This window comes from Poecilia latipinna, unplaced genomic scaffold (assembly GCF_001443285.1).
Source record: "Poecilia latipinna isolate Pla-1442-1.1 unplaced genomic scaffold, P_latipinna-1.0 Scaffold790, whole genome shotgun sequence".
NCBI classification, from domain to species: Eukaryota; Metazoa; Chordata; class Actinopteri; order Cyprinodontiformes; family Poeciliidae; genus Poecilia; species Poecilia latipinna.
The window spans coordinates 24,208-43,931 of record NW_015113406.1 but is presented as its reverse complement, the minus strand read 5'-3'; the positions used below and the strand labels follow the sequence as shown (position 1 = coordinate 43,931).

Below are 19,724 nucleotides of genomic sequence, written 5' to 3'. Positions count from 1 at the left end.
ATTTTTGCTATTTTTAATATACATATTTTTATTTAAAAAATATTAAATTCTGAAACTGAATCGTTATATTTCCATTATGCAGTTTTTTGGCAATAAAGTGATTATTTTTCCCCTCCCAATAATCATTTTCTCCTGGATTTTATATAAAATATAAATATATATTTTTGTAGTATATATGAAAATGTATGTAATATAGAAAATATATTTTTACATCTTTCAAATAAAAATAATCCCTTTAAAGGATGTCTGAACCTTGATATGGAAATATAACGATTCAGTTTCAGAATTTAATATTTTTTAAATAAAAATATGTATATTAAAAATAGCAAAAATATAAGATTATAAATGTTAAAATGTTCTGATTTTAGTATTTTAAATAATTTTCTTTAAAAAAAAGTACATGAAAAATATATTGGTGTATTTTTATTTCTAAATATTTCTTGCATTCTTTTTTATTTCAAAAATATATTGAAATTTAAGATTAAAATTTTTAAAATATTCTTGGTAGTACATAAAATAAAGACAATGCCTTTGAAGTAATTTACATGCAAAATATAGAAAACCCTTAGTGTTTAAAATATAAGATTAAAGATTTTCACATATTGAATTGCAGATTTTATTCAAAATAAATATTTGTATTCCCTTAATTGATATTTTAAAAATACATTTCTTGTTAAAATTAAAAAAAAATTAAAATAACAGTTTTATTTTATAACCTGAAAACTTCCTCATTGATTTTATTTTTACTTTTCACAGATTAGCACTAATGTGACTAGATTCTGACGCTGCATATTGTACATTTGAACTTATATAAATCACTTTTTTTACTCTAAGTTTCTATTAACCACTAAACAAATGATACTTTTTAACTTCCCATAAAGATGTAAACTGATGACTATGTGATGACGTTTCCATGTTTGCGGTGCAACATAAAGCACAATGTCACATTTTCTTCTTAAATTCTGAATAATCAAAGTTAAAAAATACTTTTGTCTTAAGCTCAATCTACCAACGGACTGTTAACTTCCTGAGTTTGAGGCTTTTACAGTAATTTATACGATTTTTAAAGAAGCTTTTTGTGGTAAACGTGTAAATCTAAAACCTCTAGGTTTTATGACTGGAGATCCTGATCAAAACTCTGCAGAATCAGATGTTGTTTTTGGTGAAGACGGAACCGCTGACCCCGAAAGAACCAGATCCATAAAAACCAAAGCCGCTGCTGCAGAAAACATCCGTCCTGATGCAACACTGAGCGCAGCTGCAGCAACGGGCAGCAAGAGCAAGAGCGCCCCTAGTGGGGAAACGGGTAAACTGAGTCTGGAGTCAGACTGCATGCGTCAGAAACGAAAACGGACAAAACGATTGGCTGAGCTGCACGACGTCAGTCTAACCGCCTGTTATAGTCTAGAAAAATCCGACTTTATATGTCATACCAAACCAAATGGTTTCTCTCTCTTATTTATTTAGTTTCAATCATAACATATCTTTGTTCTTCTGCATTTGGTGCATGAGTTGAATTGCCAGTTTAACTCACTGAATGGATATAATCCTTGTAAACAATGACAGAGAGGCTCTGAAATGATTGTTTTGGAAAAATATTCTGACGTTTCTGTCCTTTTATTTTCAGAAAATGGGAGAATTCAAGGAGCCAAAGCAGCCAAACCTGGTGAACATTTGTCCACTTTCCCCTTAATCTCAGTTTAACAGCATCTAGTTATGTTGAACGAACAGATTAGATGCAGGTAGCATGTTGTTATTATAGTCTCAGGTTGGTTAAAACAACAAATTAGTTTCTTTATTTGAAAAAAATTAACCCTTTTGTGTGTTTTGGTTGAAATTTTTTAAATATGTTTATTTTCTTAGGTTAGTTAAAACCAAGAATTAGTTTCTTTATTTGAAAAAAATTACTTTCTTAGTGTTTTAGTCCTAATTCTTAAAATGTGTGCATAATAAACATTTGTTTTGGTTTGCAGGCTGTGGACCAACCGGACAATGGATGAAGAGGCTAAAATCTGGTAAATTTACTGTGTTAGTGAGAATTTTAGTGTGAAATGCTGGTTTACTGAGGAGTTTAGTAAAATATTAAAGGGAAATTCAGACATAGATCCAGCACTGTCACAGGATTTCTTGAGTCACTCCATTTTTAGGGTTATAAAGGTTTATTTTTATATGAAAATTAACACTAATTTGCGTTGGATTTCTTTAAACGTTCTGCTGATTCGTTTAGAAAACGCTAAATAAAATTTAAAATAATTATTTTCACTCTTTAGGGAATGGAGGCGATGCTAAAGCAAACAGACCTGGTATGCAGGGCAGCAAATGTTTCCTTATTTTTGCTTTTTTTACTCTTTAACTTTTCTTATTCTTTGTTCTGATCTTTTATTTTTATTTTATCTGTTTTCTTATCCTGTCTTCTTTTCCTTCTTGTTTTACGTGTAATTTTACCTCATTTCTTTATCCTTTTCATTTTTTATACTTTTTTTTCCTCTTGTCTTTATTTTAATTTATTTTTATGTAATTTTACTTGATTTTTTTTTTAAATTCCTTTTCTTTTTATAATCCATTTTAAATTTTCTTTTTTTTCTCTACAGATCTCTTGCTGTAAAATAATTAATCTTCTTCATTTGGTTTATTTACCAATATTTTTTTCATCAAATCATTAAATTTTGGTTATTATGTGATTTGATCTTTAGTAAAATAAACCCTGATGGAAAAAGGAACCAGTTATCCTCATGCATGCAGCAGGTTGATCCGTTTACCTGTTTCTCAGCTGAATCTGAATAAAATTATGTTAATTTTTAGGAGGATTCAACTTTCCAGGACTCAGTAATGGACATGGAGCAGGTGAAATTCCTTAGTTAGACTTTACATGTAATTTATATTTGATTGCTATAAGTGGATTTGTACCATCAAGTCTTGCGTATCCCTACGGAGGAAGCATTGCTCAGCCTGGTAAATGCTTTTATTTTGTAGGAGTTTGGGGGAAAATTCTGATTTTAAAAATGTGGGATGCACTTTTGTAAACTGATCTGTTTGGCTGCAGGTTACGGACGAGGCGTCTACCCTGCAGCTGGATACGGAAACCTATATGGAGGTTTGACGCTAAATATGTTCTCTGTCTACATGTTCAGTTTTTATTATTTTTTAGATTAGTGTCTTTAAATGACAATGTAAGTAGGAGAATATTTGAACATTTTCTGCAGAAAATCAGTTTTGGTTTATATGAAAGTTTTTTTCTTTCTGCAGCTCTTGGTCAAGTTTTGCCTGCTGCTGAACAGTCGGGTCTGAACAACGTGACAACAGAGAAGATATTTAGCTAAAAATGTCACTAAATGTATGAAAATAATCTGTCGATGCCTGTTTTACAGGGGGAACCACTCAGGTTTCATTTGGTGAAGCTCCTGCTGGAATTGACGGTGAGATAATTTATTTTTTTATTTAAATTAGGACAATGCATATTAATAACAGCAGTTAGCATCAATGTAAATATGCCAGAGTTAGCATAACAGCTCATTTTCATCCGTTGGCAAGAGAAAAACAGACTTTTTAATGTTAAGGCCATTGTAGATGGAAAAAATTAGAAAATTTACTCCTAAAAACTCAGAATTTTCTTTAAAATCTCAAAAATTTATACATTTGAAATGTCAAAACTTTTCTAGAAAAACTCACAAATTTTTAGATTAATTTCAGAAATTTTCTAGAAAAAAACTTGGAAATTTTTGAGTGTGAAAATTAAAAAATTTACTAAAAAAACAGAAATTTCCACTTTTTTCTTGAAACTTTCTGGATTTAATGACAAATGTTCTGCATTTGAAAAGTTGAACAGTTTCAAGAAAAAAAAGACTAAAATTTTGAGATTAATTTTCTAGAAAAAAATTAATTTCTGAGTTTGAAAAGTTTGAAAATTTGTGAGAAAACTCAAAATGTTGAGCTTAATCTCAGAAGTTTTCTAAACAACAATTAATTTCGACTTTGCAATTTCAGAAAATTTTCAACTTTTGAAACTCAATGGTTTTGTCTCAATTTTCCAACATTCTCAAAATTTCTGATTTTTTGGGGGTCAAGAATTTATTTATTTTTTATGTATTGACCGGTGGTTCTAGTACGCTGTCGTAGTTATTTCATCCAGCAGAGGGCACTATTAGTGAAATTAAAATAAATTAGTTTAGCAAGAAGCAGATTGTGGTCGATTGTTTTAAAGCACCTTTCAGGTAAAAAACAACATGACTGTTCTTCTGTGCACGGCGCAGCAGTTCCTCACATTCGTTTTGCATTAACTCATTAAGGAATAAGTCAGCTGGAGGCTCAGCATGCAGGCCTTCTTCCACACGGAGCGCCTCCTGGTGGTCAGACGCTCGGACTGACTGCGGAAAAATCAAACTCCAAATACGGTGAGCTTCATGCAGCAGCAGAGCACCTCTAACGTGTGACCTGTCCAGTCAGACGTGTCGGTCTGCCTGTGCTGCTTCAGGGGTTGGCGGGCTGCAGTTTGGGGAACCTGTCCATCTGGGAACCAACGGGGCAGGAAACTACGGTATGTGTGCGACAGCTGCAAAGTTTCGCCTCCATCACTGCATCATGATTTGTCTCATGTCTGTTCAGGTTATGGAGTTAATCCGCATCTGCCTGCAGGCGACGCTAAAGAAACGGGAAAATACGGCGAGAACTCGATTATTAAGAACAATCACTCATTTGAGGAAACAACCCAAACAAGCAAATGTTTTATCAGTCCTAAGTCCTCAGTATGGAAGCTCATCACTGCCATAAAAGAAAAAATAAAAGCCCAGCGGAAGTCATAATTGAGTTTGAACATTCAAATTTTGACTTTGATGGTCATAATTGAAATAAAGGGATAACTTTGACTTTCAAACTCATGATTGATGTAAAAAGGTTATATTTATGATATAGAAAATCTTAATTTTGACTTTCAAAGTTATAATTATTACAGAAAGTCAGAATTTCTAAGTCAATTTTGAGATAGAAAGACTCATAATTATGAGAAGTTCTGTCATAATTTTGACAGAAATTCAAAATTATGAGGTAGGAAATCAAAATTTCAACTTCTCTAAGAAGGCTTGCTCCTTTGGAAACCTGTATCTAATAATTGAGACTTTAAATCTTGAAATTATGACTTTCAATGTACTTTTTACCTTTTCAGATGAAAAGTGAAGTTCAAACAAACCTGACAATTGAAATAGCAAACAAAATGCAAAGCATTATTTTTTGATATTTGTCTCCAAAATACGGTTATTAGGATAAAACTCTGTGCTTCCATTTTTATATTTAAATCAAACATAATCAAAAATCTGCTTCCTTTTAGCAGAAAATCATTTCTATTAATTTTATTTTTCTTCTTTTTGTTCAGGATATGGAGGCGTCCTAAACGGTGGGCAGCTTTTAGGCCTGGGTAACAATGGAAATATACCAGGTAAAAATGGTACAAACTTGGATCTGTTGTCATTTTAATAATTAAATCTCAAATGTTAATAATCTGTTCAGGTTATGGGACTCTTCCTTATGAAGCTCAACCAGCTGGATTTACTCCTGAAGCGATTTCTGCCAGCCAATACGGTAAAAAGGAGAATGTTAAAACTATGAAATATTCATGGAATAACCCTCAGACATGAAGTTGAGAAAAATACTACAAATATTACGGTAATCCAAAGGAGAAACAAGCAAATTAAAGCCAATGAAAATATAAACTCAAAACAATACACTTCTGTTTTTTATTTATGGCTTACTCCATTGATTAATTTTATGATTAATTTTAAAATGAATGCAGGTATTAACCATGTGAAACTGATTAAATGTGTAGTATGAAACTGAGAAAAAAATAAAAAACTCCATCATGTTTGTGCATGGTTATAATCAGATTCTGTTCATTTTCTGTCATTCAGGCCTCATTGGATCACCGTATCATCCTGCACCTTCTGGATTTGGATATAACGGGAAATCATCTGCAAAATATGGTGAGATTAATCAAACACAACAAAAGACACACAATTGATTGAAAATTGATTTAGTCAATTCAAAATTGACAAATTGTAAAGTTTACAGGTTCCTGGGCTAAGCTAACATTAGCATGTTTGCTCTGTTTTCATACAACTTGTTGATAATTCAGCTACTTGCACATTTTGACACAGTTCCTCTTAGTGCACTGCAAAAACACCACATCTTACCAAGTAGTTTTCATTTAGTTTCTAGTGCAAATATCTTAAAACACTTGAAATAGGACAAAATCAACTTATATGTAACTTTTCTGCAAGATATAGGAGCTTGTTTTAACTCAAAAATCCTTAATATTGATGAAAAAAATACTAGTTTCTTTGGGAGATTATTTCACTTATGGGAAAAATGTTTTATGTGTGCCTAGGACTTGGTCAGTGTTAAAGTCTTACTGACTTAAAACAAGCTCCAATACTTCTAAGTTAGTTTTGTCTTATTTCAAGTGTATTAATATATTTGCACTAGAAACTAGACAAAGCTACTTGGGAAGGTTTTGTGTTTCTGCAGTGTCATGTAAGAAAAACAATAAAAAACAAAAAAACTTGCAAAGTTGTTCTGTTCCATGAATTGATCATTTTGCTTTCATCACAGTAAAAACTGATGATTGGTATTTCAGTTGTTACATACAGGAATCTGCAACAGTCAGTTGAGTTTATTCTGTGAATAAAGTGTAATAAACACTTTGCCAGAAAAGGCAAAAGAGAGAAAAGGAAAATAAAGACAAGAAAAGAGAAGTGTAAAAAAAATAAAACGGGTGAAAGATAAAAAAGATTTTTTTTAAAATCACAGACAAAAGTAAAGAATAAAAAATCATGGAAAAAGATGTGACAAACACTTATTAGGGGTGATAATCCAGATTAAACAGTGTGCACAGAAAATGCAAAAGAAAATTTTAAATTGCTAAAATTACAGCTGGTCCACATAGTTGCTACCAGATCAAGTTTGCAATTTGCAAAAAAAAAAAAAAAATTTACTAGATTTTTTTTTTTCTTTTACAAAATGTTCTTACTTACTTGAGTATAGTTAGAATAAATGTACTTTAAGTAAAGGTTGGATTTTTCTGACATGTCAAGATTTTTCAGGTTTAGTTCATTTTGAGGTGTTTTGTTCGTTTTCTGATCTGCTTTATGGGGAACTCACTGCAGGTGGTGGAGAGACTCCCTACGCTCCACAGACTCTTGGTTTTGGAGAAGCAAAATCAGGAAAATACGGTGTGTTTTATAAAGTGTTGTGAGTATTTTCAGATTATCTGTTGCTCTGCAGCAGTTTATAATTTAATTAAATCCCAGCAGGTAAACAGGAAGCTCAGCAGTCTCAGCCTCTTGAAACTGCAGCTGGAGGTAGAAAAAATGAAGAATGCATTATTAAAACTTTAAAACTCCTATAATGGATTAAAAATGTGGGGCATGATTGGCTTTTGCAGATACAATGGGTTTAATTTATGACCGTCAGCCTCCTGAGACAGAATTACCTTATGGTACAGGAAGCAGTTTTTACTAAAAATGGATAAATGAAACCAACTTCTGTTTTATTTCATGTTTTTCTTGTAATCATCATTAGCATTTGCAGTCCAAGGTAGGTCTGGGTCTGTAATATAAGCTGAGTTAACTCATGCAGCTCAGCTAAAGCTACAGGATGGAACTTTTAATTAATTAATTTTTTACATATTTGTTTTGACATCAAGGTAAGAGATAATCTGGGGGGAGGGAACTTGAGCTTCCACCTCTCCCAGTGCTAACTAGAAACAACCAATCAGAACCAGGAGGCGGGTCTTAGTGCTGCCAATCATCCTCTGTACACTTCTGCTAGCTTAGCCTGTTGAAGCTAGTTAGCATAGTGACTGCGGATAAACAGTTTTCCTGTAACTGTAAGTTGTTTTTCTGCTATTTGCATAATTAGTAGTACATGAGGAAGATTGACAGTGCTAAGACCCTCCTCCTGCCTCTGATTGGTTGGAGCAGTGGATTTATTTTCTGCAATACTAGCTCAGTCAGATTGATATTTGTGCAGATTTTACAGAACATGGTGACAGTTGAAACAAACGTGTAATTTTTTTAAATATAAAAGTTACGTACTGCAGCTTTAATTTAACTCCTTTTCATTTGTTTTGTTTTTTGTGATGATTAGAGAACGCGGGTTACTTAAAAGGACAAGTGAAGCCAAACGGTAAATCAAACAACATAATTGAAACAAAGTGCTGTTAAAGTATAAATAAATATGTAAAGTTTAAATCTGAATACAAACCTTGTCGTCTGTAGCGGTTGCATTTCCCACTCCCAGTCCGTCCCTGGAGGACTCGCCGGACTTTGTAGACTCCTTCACACCGGATGAAGGTGTGCAGGATTTATCCGATGGCACTGCGGCTTTACTGGACTCTTCACCTGTGGCAGAGACGCGGGGCGAGGCTCACCTGTCTGAGAATCCGGACGACCTGAAGCTGCCGCGGCAGATACAAATTCAGCAGCAACTCAAGCTGCATTTCCACCCTCAAGGCAAGTCCTGGAGCTGGTACAGTCTCTGCTGCAGGGCTTTGCAAAATTATTCATACAGGGGATGATTAATAGTTTGTTTTATTCAAATTAGTTCCAATAGATTAGCTATTAGACCTCATTTTAGTGTTGTAGTTCGGCCGCCATCCACCAGAGGGCGCCGCTGGTCATTGACTTGAAGTGGAGCCGTTGATAGAGAATCAAAGATGGCGGAGCCATACCATCACAGTAACGGTCCTAACAGAGTTATGTTTGGGATACAAGATGCACTTTATTCGGTTCTGTTTTGACATATAAACACCCGACAAAGTACTTTAGTTGTTTTGAAAAATAAATACTCGATAAGAGATTTAATTTTCACCTTTTATACCGATCATTCAGCCGGCTTTACGGTGGAGAAACGTGATTTTCTTAACCAAAAAGTATTAATGTGCAACGAAAGCGTGGATATGCTGGCAGAAAATTGTAACCTGATATAAAAAGGCTTGATAATAAAATGCACGGTTAATTTTGAGCGCTGTTTAAGCTTAATAATGTGAGATAAACTCAATTTTCTTTTTTTTAATGCCTGTTTATATATATATTTTTGAAGTCAGCATATATTTATTCCTTTGTGTTGTGGAAAGATCGACCGTCTTGATGAAAAACAACACTTTTTAAAGAAGATGTTGACATAAATTGATCGTTATGAGCAATCAATTTTAGAGTTACTTATTAATTGCTAACTTGCACCATAATTCTCATTTAATAGCTCTTTCTTACAAAAGTAATCTAACGTATATTTTATTGGATTTTTTATTTTTTGCTTTGGCAGGTTTAAATTTTACAGAATCATCACATTAAAGATGCATATCTGGCTCTTTTTTTAAAAACCCATTTTATGACGCTGCGTATTTTCACCTTTAGGAGGAAAGAAATATGATTTGAATGGATTCTTTGGGAACAGTGACCATCAAGGTAAGCATCATTTTACTCTAAATAAATAGCATTTTAAATTTATTTAGTCTTTTTCCTTACTATTTTATTTCTTTTCTCATAGATTGACTCAGCTGAGAAAACAGTCATGTTCCCTATTTCATTGTTTTCAGTTTTGTGTCTTTGTACATTATTTGTATGGATGTCAGCCATTTTTATGCATATGGTCCAGTTGACGTATGAAATTGCCAAACTGCAATATTCATTAGCCTCACAATAATGAATTTAGAAATCAATTAATCTTGAATACTTAGTGTTTCTGCTACCATGTAAGGTTTTTGTCAGGCTTTTACATGTATGTTAATCTGTTGTTTGTGAGATATTAAGATTTACATTGTTTTATTTTGGATAAACGCACCAGAATGTGTGTAAAATGCCAAACATGGACTTTCCATCTGTACTATAAGACAAAAATATGGCAAACTTTTCTGTAAGAAATACAATCTTGGGTTATTTTCATGGGGTAATATCACCATCTAACTGTTTTGGTTGTGTCTTTATTTTATTATAAACCAGTTTTTATTTTTTATTTTTATAATTTTTGTATCAAAATCCCTCTTGAGTGAGTTACTATCCTAACATATGAAGTAAACAATACAGAGGCGCCTAAATTATTTGAATTTATTCATCCACCAAACTAATTAATACAATTTAGTTAAATTATAAGATATATTTAATCATTTTTTTATCTGCATAATTGAAGGAAATGCTTATCAGAGCAAAGAATGAAACCATACACCGTCGCAGACTGGTAGAAGGCGAAGTGACCTGGAGCCAGTTTTATTGTCTGTTTTATTTTCCTCTTTGTTTGTATGCAGATTAAATCTTTCACCTTTATGTTCCAGTTCTGTTTTACTGTATATTTCCAGCAGCTCATTTAGTTGCTTTATTTGTTCCGTTTCCCATTCATGTTTAATAAAGCTGTTATTTTTACATCTTTACTCTAAATACTGCAGCAGTGATTCAGTTTAATTTGTGAAAGTCAGAAAGTTTCATAAATATTGTACAGTACTTGATTAAAACAACCAAATCCAAACTTCATGTCATTTGCTTTACATTTTCTCAACTTTATTTTTTTTATTTTGGGCAAAACACAAAATCTTACCAAGTATTCTTGGTCTAGTTTCAACTTCAAATTTATTTCAGCAAGATAGAAGTTTGTTTTAAATAAATATTACTAAATATTGATAAAGTATTGAGTCCATTGGTAGATTTATCTTAATATATGATATATCAAAATTTTATTTTTTGAGTGAAACTAGAGCTTTTTTTTAATCAATGTTTACTTAACACTTTGTTTTTGCAGTGTAACTGTAGTATTCCTCTTCACTACACTGTAAAAACATAAAATCTTACTAAATATTTTTAGTCTAGTTTCTAGATCAAATAGCTTAGCACCCTTGAAATAAGACTAAACTTAAAAATAACTTTTCAGCAAGAAATAGGAGTTTGTTTTAAGCCAATAATTTGTAAATATTGATTTGTTTTAAAAGTACTAATTCCACTAGCAGATTTATATATATATATATATATATATATATATATATATATATATATATATATATATATATATATATATATATATATATATATGGGATTTAGTACTTTTTTATGAATATGTACAAATTATTCACTTAAAAAATCTTTATGAAAAGTTACTCTTAAAGTCAGTTTTGTCTTATGTACTAGTATATTTTCATCAGAATACTGGGTAAGATTTTGTAGTTTTGCAGTGTGGTGAAGACAAACACTACAGCTGCACTGCAAAAACACAAATCTTACCACATACATTTGGTCTAGTTTCTAGTTAAAATGTCTCAGCACATTTTAAATAAGACAAAACTAATTTAAAATTAACTTTTCAGCAAAGATATAGGAGCTTGTTGAATCAATAATTCCACTGGCAGATTATTTCACTTTTAGATTTAATAATCTGCCTTTCTAAAAAGTACTTAGTAATATTTTGAGGTTTTGCAGTGTAGCTTCACCGTTTCTCTTTAAAGGAACTTCAGTGAAGTTAAAGCGCGAATTAGTTATTAACAATGACAAGGAGAAGCTGCATCAGTGCACATGTTCTTTTGCAGGGATTACCCCAGATTAGGAATAAAAGCCGCCTGCTGATTGGCTCGGCTCGAGCCGTGCCACTTGCAGCTCAACAGGTTGCATGCTTGGACTTGCACCTGTCCGGCGATGGATCTCAGAGCGCCCGGGCTTTTCTGCAGCTCATGTGGGAGCCGTGGCTGAGCGGCCTGAGCGTTGGGATGTAACCTCAGAGGAAGTGGTAGATCAGCTGCCGTGCGGAGTCGTGATGGGGCTTCACCGGGGTCCGCGGCTCTTGGACTTCACGAAGACGCCGCCGCACCTGCAGTTCAACAAGTACGTCCTGACGGGATACCGGCCCGTTTCAACCACAACGGACTGCCTCAGGAGCCTCTTCTACATGCACAACGAGCTGGGGAACATCTACAGTCATGGTAGGCTGTTAAAAAACTCTGTTTAGAAACCTATGGAAGACCATGTATGCCACTATGATGGAAAAAAAGAAACAACTTCTGTCTCATATTTATAAATAATTATGAGATACAACATGAGGAGCATCTTCACTCTGCAGGTTCCTCAAGTAAAAAAAAAAACACCTCAGTATTTCTATTTAGGAATCTATGGAAGAACATTTCTGCCACACTGATGGAAAATATCCAACTTCTATCTCATAATATTTAATAATAATTGAAATACAATAATTGAGATTGGATCATTACACTCATGGTAGGTTCCTCAAATTAATGAAAAAAATTCTGTTTAGCAGTATATGGAAGACCATTTCTGCCAATGTGATAAAATAAAACTTGTAACATAATTATATTTAATATTAATTTTAAAATATTTTTATTACATATATTTATATGAACCTACTTGTCGTTAATAAAAGTGACAAGGAAGAGCTTATCGAAGAATTATGACTTAATGTCTCAAAATTGAGATACCACATCATAATTATGAGAAGGAATCTCATAATTTTGAGAAAGCCATCATAATTATGACTTGGTTATCTCAATAATAATGAAATATTAAGTCATAATTTTGAGATACTAAATTGTATGACTAAGTATCACAGAGTTATGAAACACTAATCCATAATTATGAGGTAATCTCAAAAGTATGTGGTACTGTCTCATAATTTTGAATTTACTTTCCCTTTGGGATCAATAAAGAATATTTCAATTTGAATTTCTCATTATTTAAAGATTAGCGACATCATAATTATGAGATATACATTTTTGTTTATTTTTTTTTCTCCATCAATGTGGCATTAATGGTCTTCTATAGGAATCTGGAGCAAAGCTGAACAAAGTGTAAAAGCATCAGAATAAGTGGTGAAACTGCTTTAGCTAATTGGGATGTACTATGAAGGAAGAACTCAGCTCAGCACATGGTCTGTACTTTCACTTACTCTGGCTACACGCATCCCTGGGGGAAGTGTAATGAGGATATGGGGCATTAGCTCTAATCTGCCCCAGGAAGCCCAGAGTTGGAAATATCCGACGGTTAACTGGGTCCTTAAAGGTGACTCCTGCTGGGGAAACATCAGTCACCTGCAGACTGGGTCAGAATATTACCCGTTTGGTTCGTTTTTCACTTTTTACTGGTAAAATTTAAAATTTAGAGGTTGGGAAAAAGTTTTATTTTTCTTTTTGTCTCGTTTCCAACATGACCTTAGGGTCATTACCACTAACACTCTTACTGAGAGGACGTGAAGAGGTATTAGCATTAAAGTGCCCCATGTGTTGGAGCCGCTGCCACTTTGTATTATTTTTGTATTTTTAAAAGATAAAGAGGAAATACTTTGTTTCCTGACTTCAGTTTCATCAGAGGACGTTTCTGTGTAGCTGTTGTGATTAAATGTCACAATAAAAAGTCAACAGTACTCAAAAGTTTTGCTCAAGTAATACTAGCACTACTATGTGTTTACTGAAGTAAAAGTAAAAAGTGGCTGTCAAAGAAATTACAAGAGTAAAATTAATTTGGATAAAAGGCATCTCAAGTAACTGATCAAAAATTGAAGATAATTCATATAAACAGCATAATTACAAAATAACAAAATCAATCATATTTTTTAAAATCAATTTCTACCAATATAAAACTTAAACAACTGAAATTGTTAAAATGTTTGCCTTGTCAAACTTAAAAAACATTTCAAATTTTGAATATTTTTGACTTTTGAGACTGATAATTCCATGAAATTATTCTCAAAAATTTTCTTTTTTTTTGGCAGGAATTTACTCCTCCTTTTTGTCCTAAAAAAATATAACTGAAAAATAAAAAAAATTGACTTTTCAAATTGAAATTAATTTAAATTTTTCGTTTTTTTTTTTTTTTCTTTTCAAACTTTGAAATGTCCCTGTTTTCTCTAGATTTCTGAGATTAATCTCAAAATGTCTTGTTGGGAGAAATTTACTTCTTTTTTTATTTTATTTTACAACAGTCAATACTCCCGTCATAGATACTTCATAATAATGTTACTCAAATAAATGCAGCTAATTTCCCAGCTCTGGCAGTACCTTCCCATATTACAGGGTGTTTAGGCCTTGTACCCAGGTTTCCTCCATTTCCCCCCCAGGCATCCCCTTCCTGCTGTTCCTGGTGCTGCTGCCTTACAGTATCCCCTGGATGGAGGTGGACAGCACCTGGATCTGTGTCGCCCACTACCTGGCCTGCCTCTGCCCCACCATTGGCTCAGTGCTCTACCATGTGTTCATGAACCACATCGGCGGTGAGCATGTGTACGACACTCTGCTCTCCCTGGACATGGTTGGGGTCTGCCTGGTTAACACTCTGGGTAAGAATCCTGAAGGAAAGTCTGTTTAATGTGTTTTCAACACACAGTCAGCAGGTAAACCTGTCACAATAAACCAATTAATCACACAATAAATTAAAATGAACACTACAATTTCCATTTAGACAGCAGTTGTTAAAGACTTTTATCCAAGCATTTGGCAGCCAGTGCTAAGTAGCTAGTTCGCGCTACTTGCCTCTTTTTAAATGTTTTTTCTGTCGAAGCTGAATTATTTTTTGACATATAATTTTGTTTACCAAGACTTCATAATCTATTTTAATTATTATACATTTGTATAATAAACTTTGTTTATTTTAGATATATAATTTGTTGAACTTAGAAGGGCCTCCTGTCGCTTTAAATCCAAATAAGCAGCTACTGCTGGCCACGCCTTGGAGCTTTGCTTGGGTTGCTAGGTGACGGGCTGGGGTTGCTAGGTAACTGTGGAATTGGCTTACAGGGACTGTTTTTTAAAGGGCTTATTTCCTAGACAAAAGGGCTGGGTGGTTTTTATTTATTTAACTTTTTAAAGGGCTTGGGCAGTTTTTTTAGTAGCAGTTTTTTTTAGAAGCAGTTGAGAATCAAATGGAAACATTAAAAACATGGAAAATGTGAATTTGCATAATGGCTACTGCTAAAATCCTGTCTTTTTTAAATTATCTTTGTTGATAGTAAAAGGGATTGACAAAACAACAAAATCTATATTAACATAGAACTAAATAAATACAGCAAATGCAAGCAGATCAAAAAGTATACATATAAACCAAAAGCTAAGTCACAAAAAAATGTTAGTTTTCTTAACTGCTTTGCTCTTTTGATTTTATGCATATATTTTTAAACTAATAAAATTAGGTTAAAAATGTAGGAATGTTTGTTTTATTAGTGCTATAACAGAAGAACCTGATGTATGTCATATCGGTCTTCGTACAGGAGCTCTTCCCATCATTTACATCACCCTCCTGTGCCACCCGGCCGTCCAGCAGGCCACCATGTTGGCCTACATCCTCCTGTCGGCCTACGGGATCTACTGCGCCACCACGGCCCACACAAACTTCCTGCGCCTGCGGGCGTTCATCTGGCAGGCCTTGTTCCGCGTCAGCCTCTTCCTGTTCCGGGTTTACGGCAGCGGCGTGGGCAGCCCCGACTCGCTGCGGCTCTTCGTCATCATGGACGCCCTGGCCGTGCTGGGCGGCCTGGTCAACGTGATCCAGATCCCCGAGCGCTTCAGCCCCGGCCTGTTTGACAACTGGGGGAACAGCCACCAGATCATGCACGTCATGGTGGTCTGCTCCATCGTCTACCTGCACTGGGGAACCATGGCGGACTTGGCCTGGATCAAGACCTTCCAGTGTCCCGCTGGGTGAAGCTCTGGATGCTTGAGGATATTTTCACACCTGATGGTCCGGTAGATTTGGTTGGATTGGGGACAAAAATGGCAACATTTGTTACATTTTCAGCTGCTGCAGTTTGCTTTCTACAGAACCCAAGAGCGGATGTTTTCCGCATATACCTTTTCCCAATGGTTTTCTCAAGATAACTACAGTATTTTTCAGACTATAAGCCGCTACTTTTTCCACGCTTTGAACCATGTGGCTTACAGCTCTGTGAGGCATTTCTTTGGATTTTTCTTCAACCACCAGGGGGCGCTTTAGCAGGAAGTGAATCAATGGAAATCAAAATTGGAAATCAAGGAAGAAATCCCTCATTTTCATTTAAAACAAGCACATGCTAGCAGCAGGCACAATGGAGAAATCTTTTCAAACTCATACACCCTCATCATGGAAACAACACGAAGAAGTTCATATGATGCCATTTTTAAGTTGAGGGATGTCGATCTGGCAGTACAGGAGGGAAATAGAGCCGCTGCACGCAAGTTCGGCGTGAACGAATCCATGGTTGGAGACGCAGAGCTGCTTCCTTAATAGCAGACTTATTAAGGATGCAGCGACGGAAAACTGAGAGCAGCGGCTAATATATGTACATTTCCAGTTTATTTTTTTTTTTTTAAACTGTGGATGCGGCTTATAGTCTGGAAAATACAGTAGTTAATTTCTCCTTTATTTTCTGTAGGAAACCAGTTGATTTTTCCAGTGGTTTTCTGGAGATGAGTTCATTTCTTGATATAGTCATTTAATTTCCAAATAGTTTTCTCAAGATAACGAGCTAAACATTGTTTTCGAACAAACTTGTTCAAGCCACAGTGGCATGAAGCATGGAATCAGGTTGAACAAACACATCATCTCGTGATCTAAAGAAAACAAACTTTTCCAGCTTAACTCGTTATTTGGATAAAAAACCATCTCAAAACGTGCATGCAGAAAATGTCCGCTCTTGGCTTCCGTAGGTTTCACTCTGCGCCACGTCAGACAAACCAAAGCCTTTGAAGAACCTGTTCCCCTCCTCGCCTGAGGTGGCGCTGCACCAAAAGCCACTGAAGAAAACGACCTGAAGAGACCTCCTCCTTACCAAAGCGTAAACGAAAATGTAGCATCAAATTCAGTGGTTGTAGAATTTCTTTTTATCAAAACGGCAACATCTCATTTCTCCCTCCAGCGCTAGACTCGCCCGTTTGTTTTGATTGTATTTACCCAGAATGCTCTGTGCTGCAGTTCACTTCCTGCTTTTGGAGTGTATGAATTCAAACCACACCAGAGTTAATTTCAACCAAACCGAGACCAAAGTTTGTAAGTTTGTCTGCATTAGTTTGACAACACATTCACGCCTCCCCAGACAAACTAGGGATCTATTAAACAGAGCTGCTGTGAACAAACCCTTAAAATGCACTTTAGTTGTAGCTGCTCAAATCCTTTTCGGCAGAAGTTTTTAATGCCAGAGAAGAAGAGGAACCAACCGCACTGTTACTGAACTCTGATATCACTGTATCAGATGAAAATCCTGAGTTACTTGATTCATAGTTTACTGAGCTGCAGCTGTTTCTGGGTCGTGACCGATAACAAAAGAGTCTGTAAACTTGTAATGCACAATAAAGATTATATTTTTATATCTTGGGCTGATGTGTTTATTTCATGCATGATGGAAAGTGAAATGAGTCTCAGCAGCATGGTTCTCCTGTTTAATCTCAAAGAAAGATTAGCTGTATATACACTTCAAAAAAAAGGAAAATCTCTGAAATAAATCTGGATTTGGCAACAACTGGATTATTGTTATTTTCTAGCTCTTGCAGCTTTTCAAATCAAAAGCATCAACCCACTCTAAACTGCATTCGGTTATTTAGCCACTCAGAGAAACGCGTCACTTCGGTTTCACAGAAGTGGAAAAACTTTTGCTTCTTCTGCTGATTTGTTTCAACGACACAGAATCGCTGCAAAGCTGTGAACCGGGTCAGTCTTCGCCTGAGCTGCTGTCGTCTTCGGCGTCCGACAGGTCGGCGATGGGAAACCGCAAGATGGCGGCGACTCCGCTCAGCTGGGTCAGCTCTGAGGAAACAGTTCAGGATATTCATGACTCAAAAACACCAAGAGATTTTTAAGGCATAGTAAGTAAATAAAAATGGAGTGAGGGTGTCAAACAGCACATTTATCTAAGATGAAATGGTATAATTGCTTCTTTTACATTGTGTAGCATTAAAAAATATAAAATAAAATTATGATGATGATGCAGTAAAATTCAAACATTTTCAAAGTAAATTTTCAAACTTTTCCAGAACTTTGGAGATAAAAACGATACAAAGTAGAAAATACACTCTCAATTCATTATTACATATAATTTACTACTGTTAGTAAAAGGAATCAAGATGGCCGCCATCAAAGTTTTAACATTCTGAATTATTTAGTGAAAAAATGCTGTTTAAATGTGGAAAAATAAGTGAAACTGATGTGACTGTAGCACTTATTATGTCGACAAAATATCTGCGACTTACGTTCACCAGAGACATGAAGGCTTGAGAATATTCTGCATAGAAAAATATATGGACAAATCAACTGATCAATATGTGTAAATAATGTTAAATATATTAGAAACAAACAGATACAAGGCTAAATATATACAGTATTTAAATATTTATGTGAGCTACCGGACGTTTCCTCCGTTGTCTCTCACGTTGTCCACCAGCCGGACGTATCGACTCCGTGTCTGAATGTCCTGATGTCTGAACGCAGAACAAAAACAAAACGAAGAAAAGAGAAATAAAGAGAGTGAGAAACGACAGGCGGACGGTTTCTAAACCTTCTCATGTCCCGACTTGAGATTCAAGAGTTATCAAAACCTTTGAGTCACATTTCAAAACACAAAAACAAAACTTCACAGAAATATTGGTTGGCTGGTTTGATAGATGAGTAGAAAGATGGCTGATGGATGGAATAGATGGATGAATGGAAATATCAACTTAATGGATGGGTGCATAGTTGGACCAATGGGCAGGTGGATGGATGGATCATTTTCATGTTGAAACCAGTAAAAATGTGAATCAGTTGCAGCTAATGCTAATGTTTTCAGCAGAAACCAGTTCTCCCAGTTCATTCTGTGAACTCGTGACCCCGTCCGGTCTCTCTCTCTCTCCTCACCTGAACAACTTGTCGCTGATCAGCAGCGTGTCGATGGCCAGCGCGTCCGCGGCTCTTTCTACGTGAGCGATTCTGTACAAAAGGGAAAACCGACAAATGAGCGACAGGAGCTGCTGCTGGGCCAAACTGCTGGTTCTGGTTCCTGACCCATAGAAGGCTCTGTCGGGCTCATGCTGCAGCATCTTGTAGAAATCTTCCAGGGCTTTCACTTCTCCAGCCGCCTGGATGTCAAACACAAAAACTGATGAAAACTCCTTGAAAAGAGGAGGAAATCAGGTGAAGCTGAAACTCACCTTGGTGTCAGACAACCTGCTGGTCACGGCCGGGTCACACAGGATTTCTGCAGAACAAACAACCAGTTACGCCTCCAGCTGCTAGTTAGGGACGCGAGTTATCAATTATTCTACACACTAACTGATGACAAATTGACAAGTGGCCATTTTCTTAAAAACTTCAGTTTTCTCTTTTATCAAGATGGAAGACCATCATAACAAAGAGGTTTTTGGGGGTTTTTATGCACGAACAGACATATTCATACCGAAGTAACGTCTGTTGTTACTTCGCTTCATTAAGTGAATTAACTCACAGAGGCCCTTAAAATCAATCTTTGTTATTTCCGCCATGTTTTTCACATTTTTTTCTCCCATTATCTCCTCCACTTTTCTGTCATCACATCGTCGCCTTCGTCCCGCATCAGTAACTTTTCAGGAAGAAAGTGACGCTGCCCCGTCATGCAGCTCGGCTAAATGAGCGCTATTAAAGTGAAACTTGAGGATTTTGTCGACTGTTTAAATTTCAAAACAGAACCTCATAAAGTGCATTTTGCAGCTCGCACCGGACTCTTGCTTTGACCGTTACTCTTTCTGGATCGGCCGCCATCTTTGATTCTGTATCACC

The 19,724-nt window shown here is 35.3% G+C and overlaps 3 protein-coding genes across 14 annotated transcripts in view; 2 read left to right on the top strand and 1 right to left on the bottom strand.

The window, feature by feature from the left end:
* The window catches only part of cmn (calymmin), a 25,415-nt gene extending 14,909 nt beyond the window's left edge, over positions 1 to 10,506 (top strand). For 5 of the 12 annotated variants that reach the window (XM_015046714.1, XM_015046705.1, XM_015046704.1 and 2 more), the window contains 20 exons: positions 1,628 to 1,666; positions 1,974 to 2,015; positions 2,271 to 2,303; positions 2,803 to 2,844; positions 2,914 to 2,952; positions 3,044 to 3,094; positions 3,247 to 3,282; positions 3,369 to 3,416; positions 4,287 to 4,391; positions 4,472 to 4,534; positions 4,603 to 4,659; positions 5,366 to 5,428; positions 5,500 to 5,571; positions 5,898 to 5,969; positions 7,152 to 7,217; positions 7,296 to 7,346; positions 8,134 to 8,172; positions 8,265 to 8,498; positions 9,402 to 9,452; positions 9,535 to 10,506. In XM_015046714.1, the coding sequence (XP_014902200.1) occupies positions 1,628 to 1,666; positions 1,974 to 2,015; positions 2,271 to 2,303; positions 2,803 to 2,844; positions 2,914 to 2,952; positions 3,044 to 3,094; positions 3,247 to 3,282; positions 3,369 to 3,416; positions 4,287 to 4,391; positions 4,472 to 4,534; positions 4,603 to 4,659; positions 5,366 to 5,428; positions 5,500 to 5,571; positions 5,898 to 5,969; positions 7,152 to 7,217; positions 7,296 to 7,346; positions 8,134 to 8,172; positions 8,265 to 8,498; positions 9,402 to 9,452; positions 9,535 to 9,539 (1,208 nt within the window). In that variant the 3' untranslated portion in view covers positions 9,540 to 10,506. The remainder of the gene's footprint in view (positions 1 to 1,627; positions 1,667 to 1,973; positions 2,016 to 2,270; positions 2,304 to 2,802; positions 2,845 to 2,913; positions 2,953 to 3,043; positions 3,095 to 3,246; positions 3,283 to 3,368; positions 3,417 to 4,286; positions 4,392 to 4,471; positions 4,535 to 4,602; positions 4,660 to 5,365; positions 5,429 to 5,499; positions 5,572 to 5,897; positions 5,970 to 7,151; positions 7,218 to 7,295; positions 7,347 to 8,133; positions 8,173 to 8,264; positions 8,499 to 9,401; positions 9,453 to 9,534) is intronic. The other 7 variants (XM_015046706.1, XM_015046708.1, XM_015046710.1 and 4 more) reach the window with 7 other exon arrangements.
* A 1,087-nt stretch (positions 10,507 to 11,593) lies between these two features.
* paqr4b (progestin and adipoQ receptor family member IVb) lies at positions 11,594 to 17,307 on the top strand. Its single transcript, XM_015046719.1, has 3 exons — positions 11,594 to 11,944; positions 14,089 to 14,307; positions 15,235 to 17,307. Exons 1-3 carry the CDS (start codon positions 11,635 to 11,637, stop codon positions 15,666 to 15,668), a joined length of 963 nt encoding a protein of 320 aa, XP_014902205.1. The 5' UTR covers positions 11,594 to 11,634; the 3' UTR covers positions 15,669 to 17,307.
* Positions 17,308 to 17,362: 55 nt separating this feature from the next.
* Positions 17,363 to 19,724, bottom strand: part of pelo (pelota mRNA surveillance and ribosome rescue factor) — an 11,609-nt gene continuing 9,247 nt past the window's right edge. Inside the window, exons 8-13 of the mRNA XM_015046718.1 lie at positions 19,121 to 19,167; positions 18,975 to 19,048; positions 18,828 to 18,899; positions 18,338 to 18,412; positions 18,185 to 18,216; positions 17,363 to 17,741 (exon numbers count right to left, since the gene is read on the bottom strand). Of these exons, the coding sequence (XP_014902204.1) occupies positions 17,647 to 17,741; positions 18,185 to 18,216; positions 18,338 to 18,412; positions 18,828 to 18,899; positions 18,975 to 19,048; positions 19,121 to 19,167 (395 nt within the window). The 3' untranslated portion in view covers positions 17,363 to 17,646. The remainder of the gene's footprint in view (positions 17,742 to 18,184; positions 18,217 to 18,337; positions 18,413 to 18,827; positions 18,900 to 18,974; positions 19,049 to 19,120; positions 19,168 to 19,724) is intronic.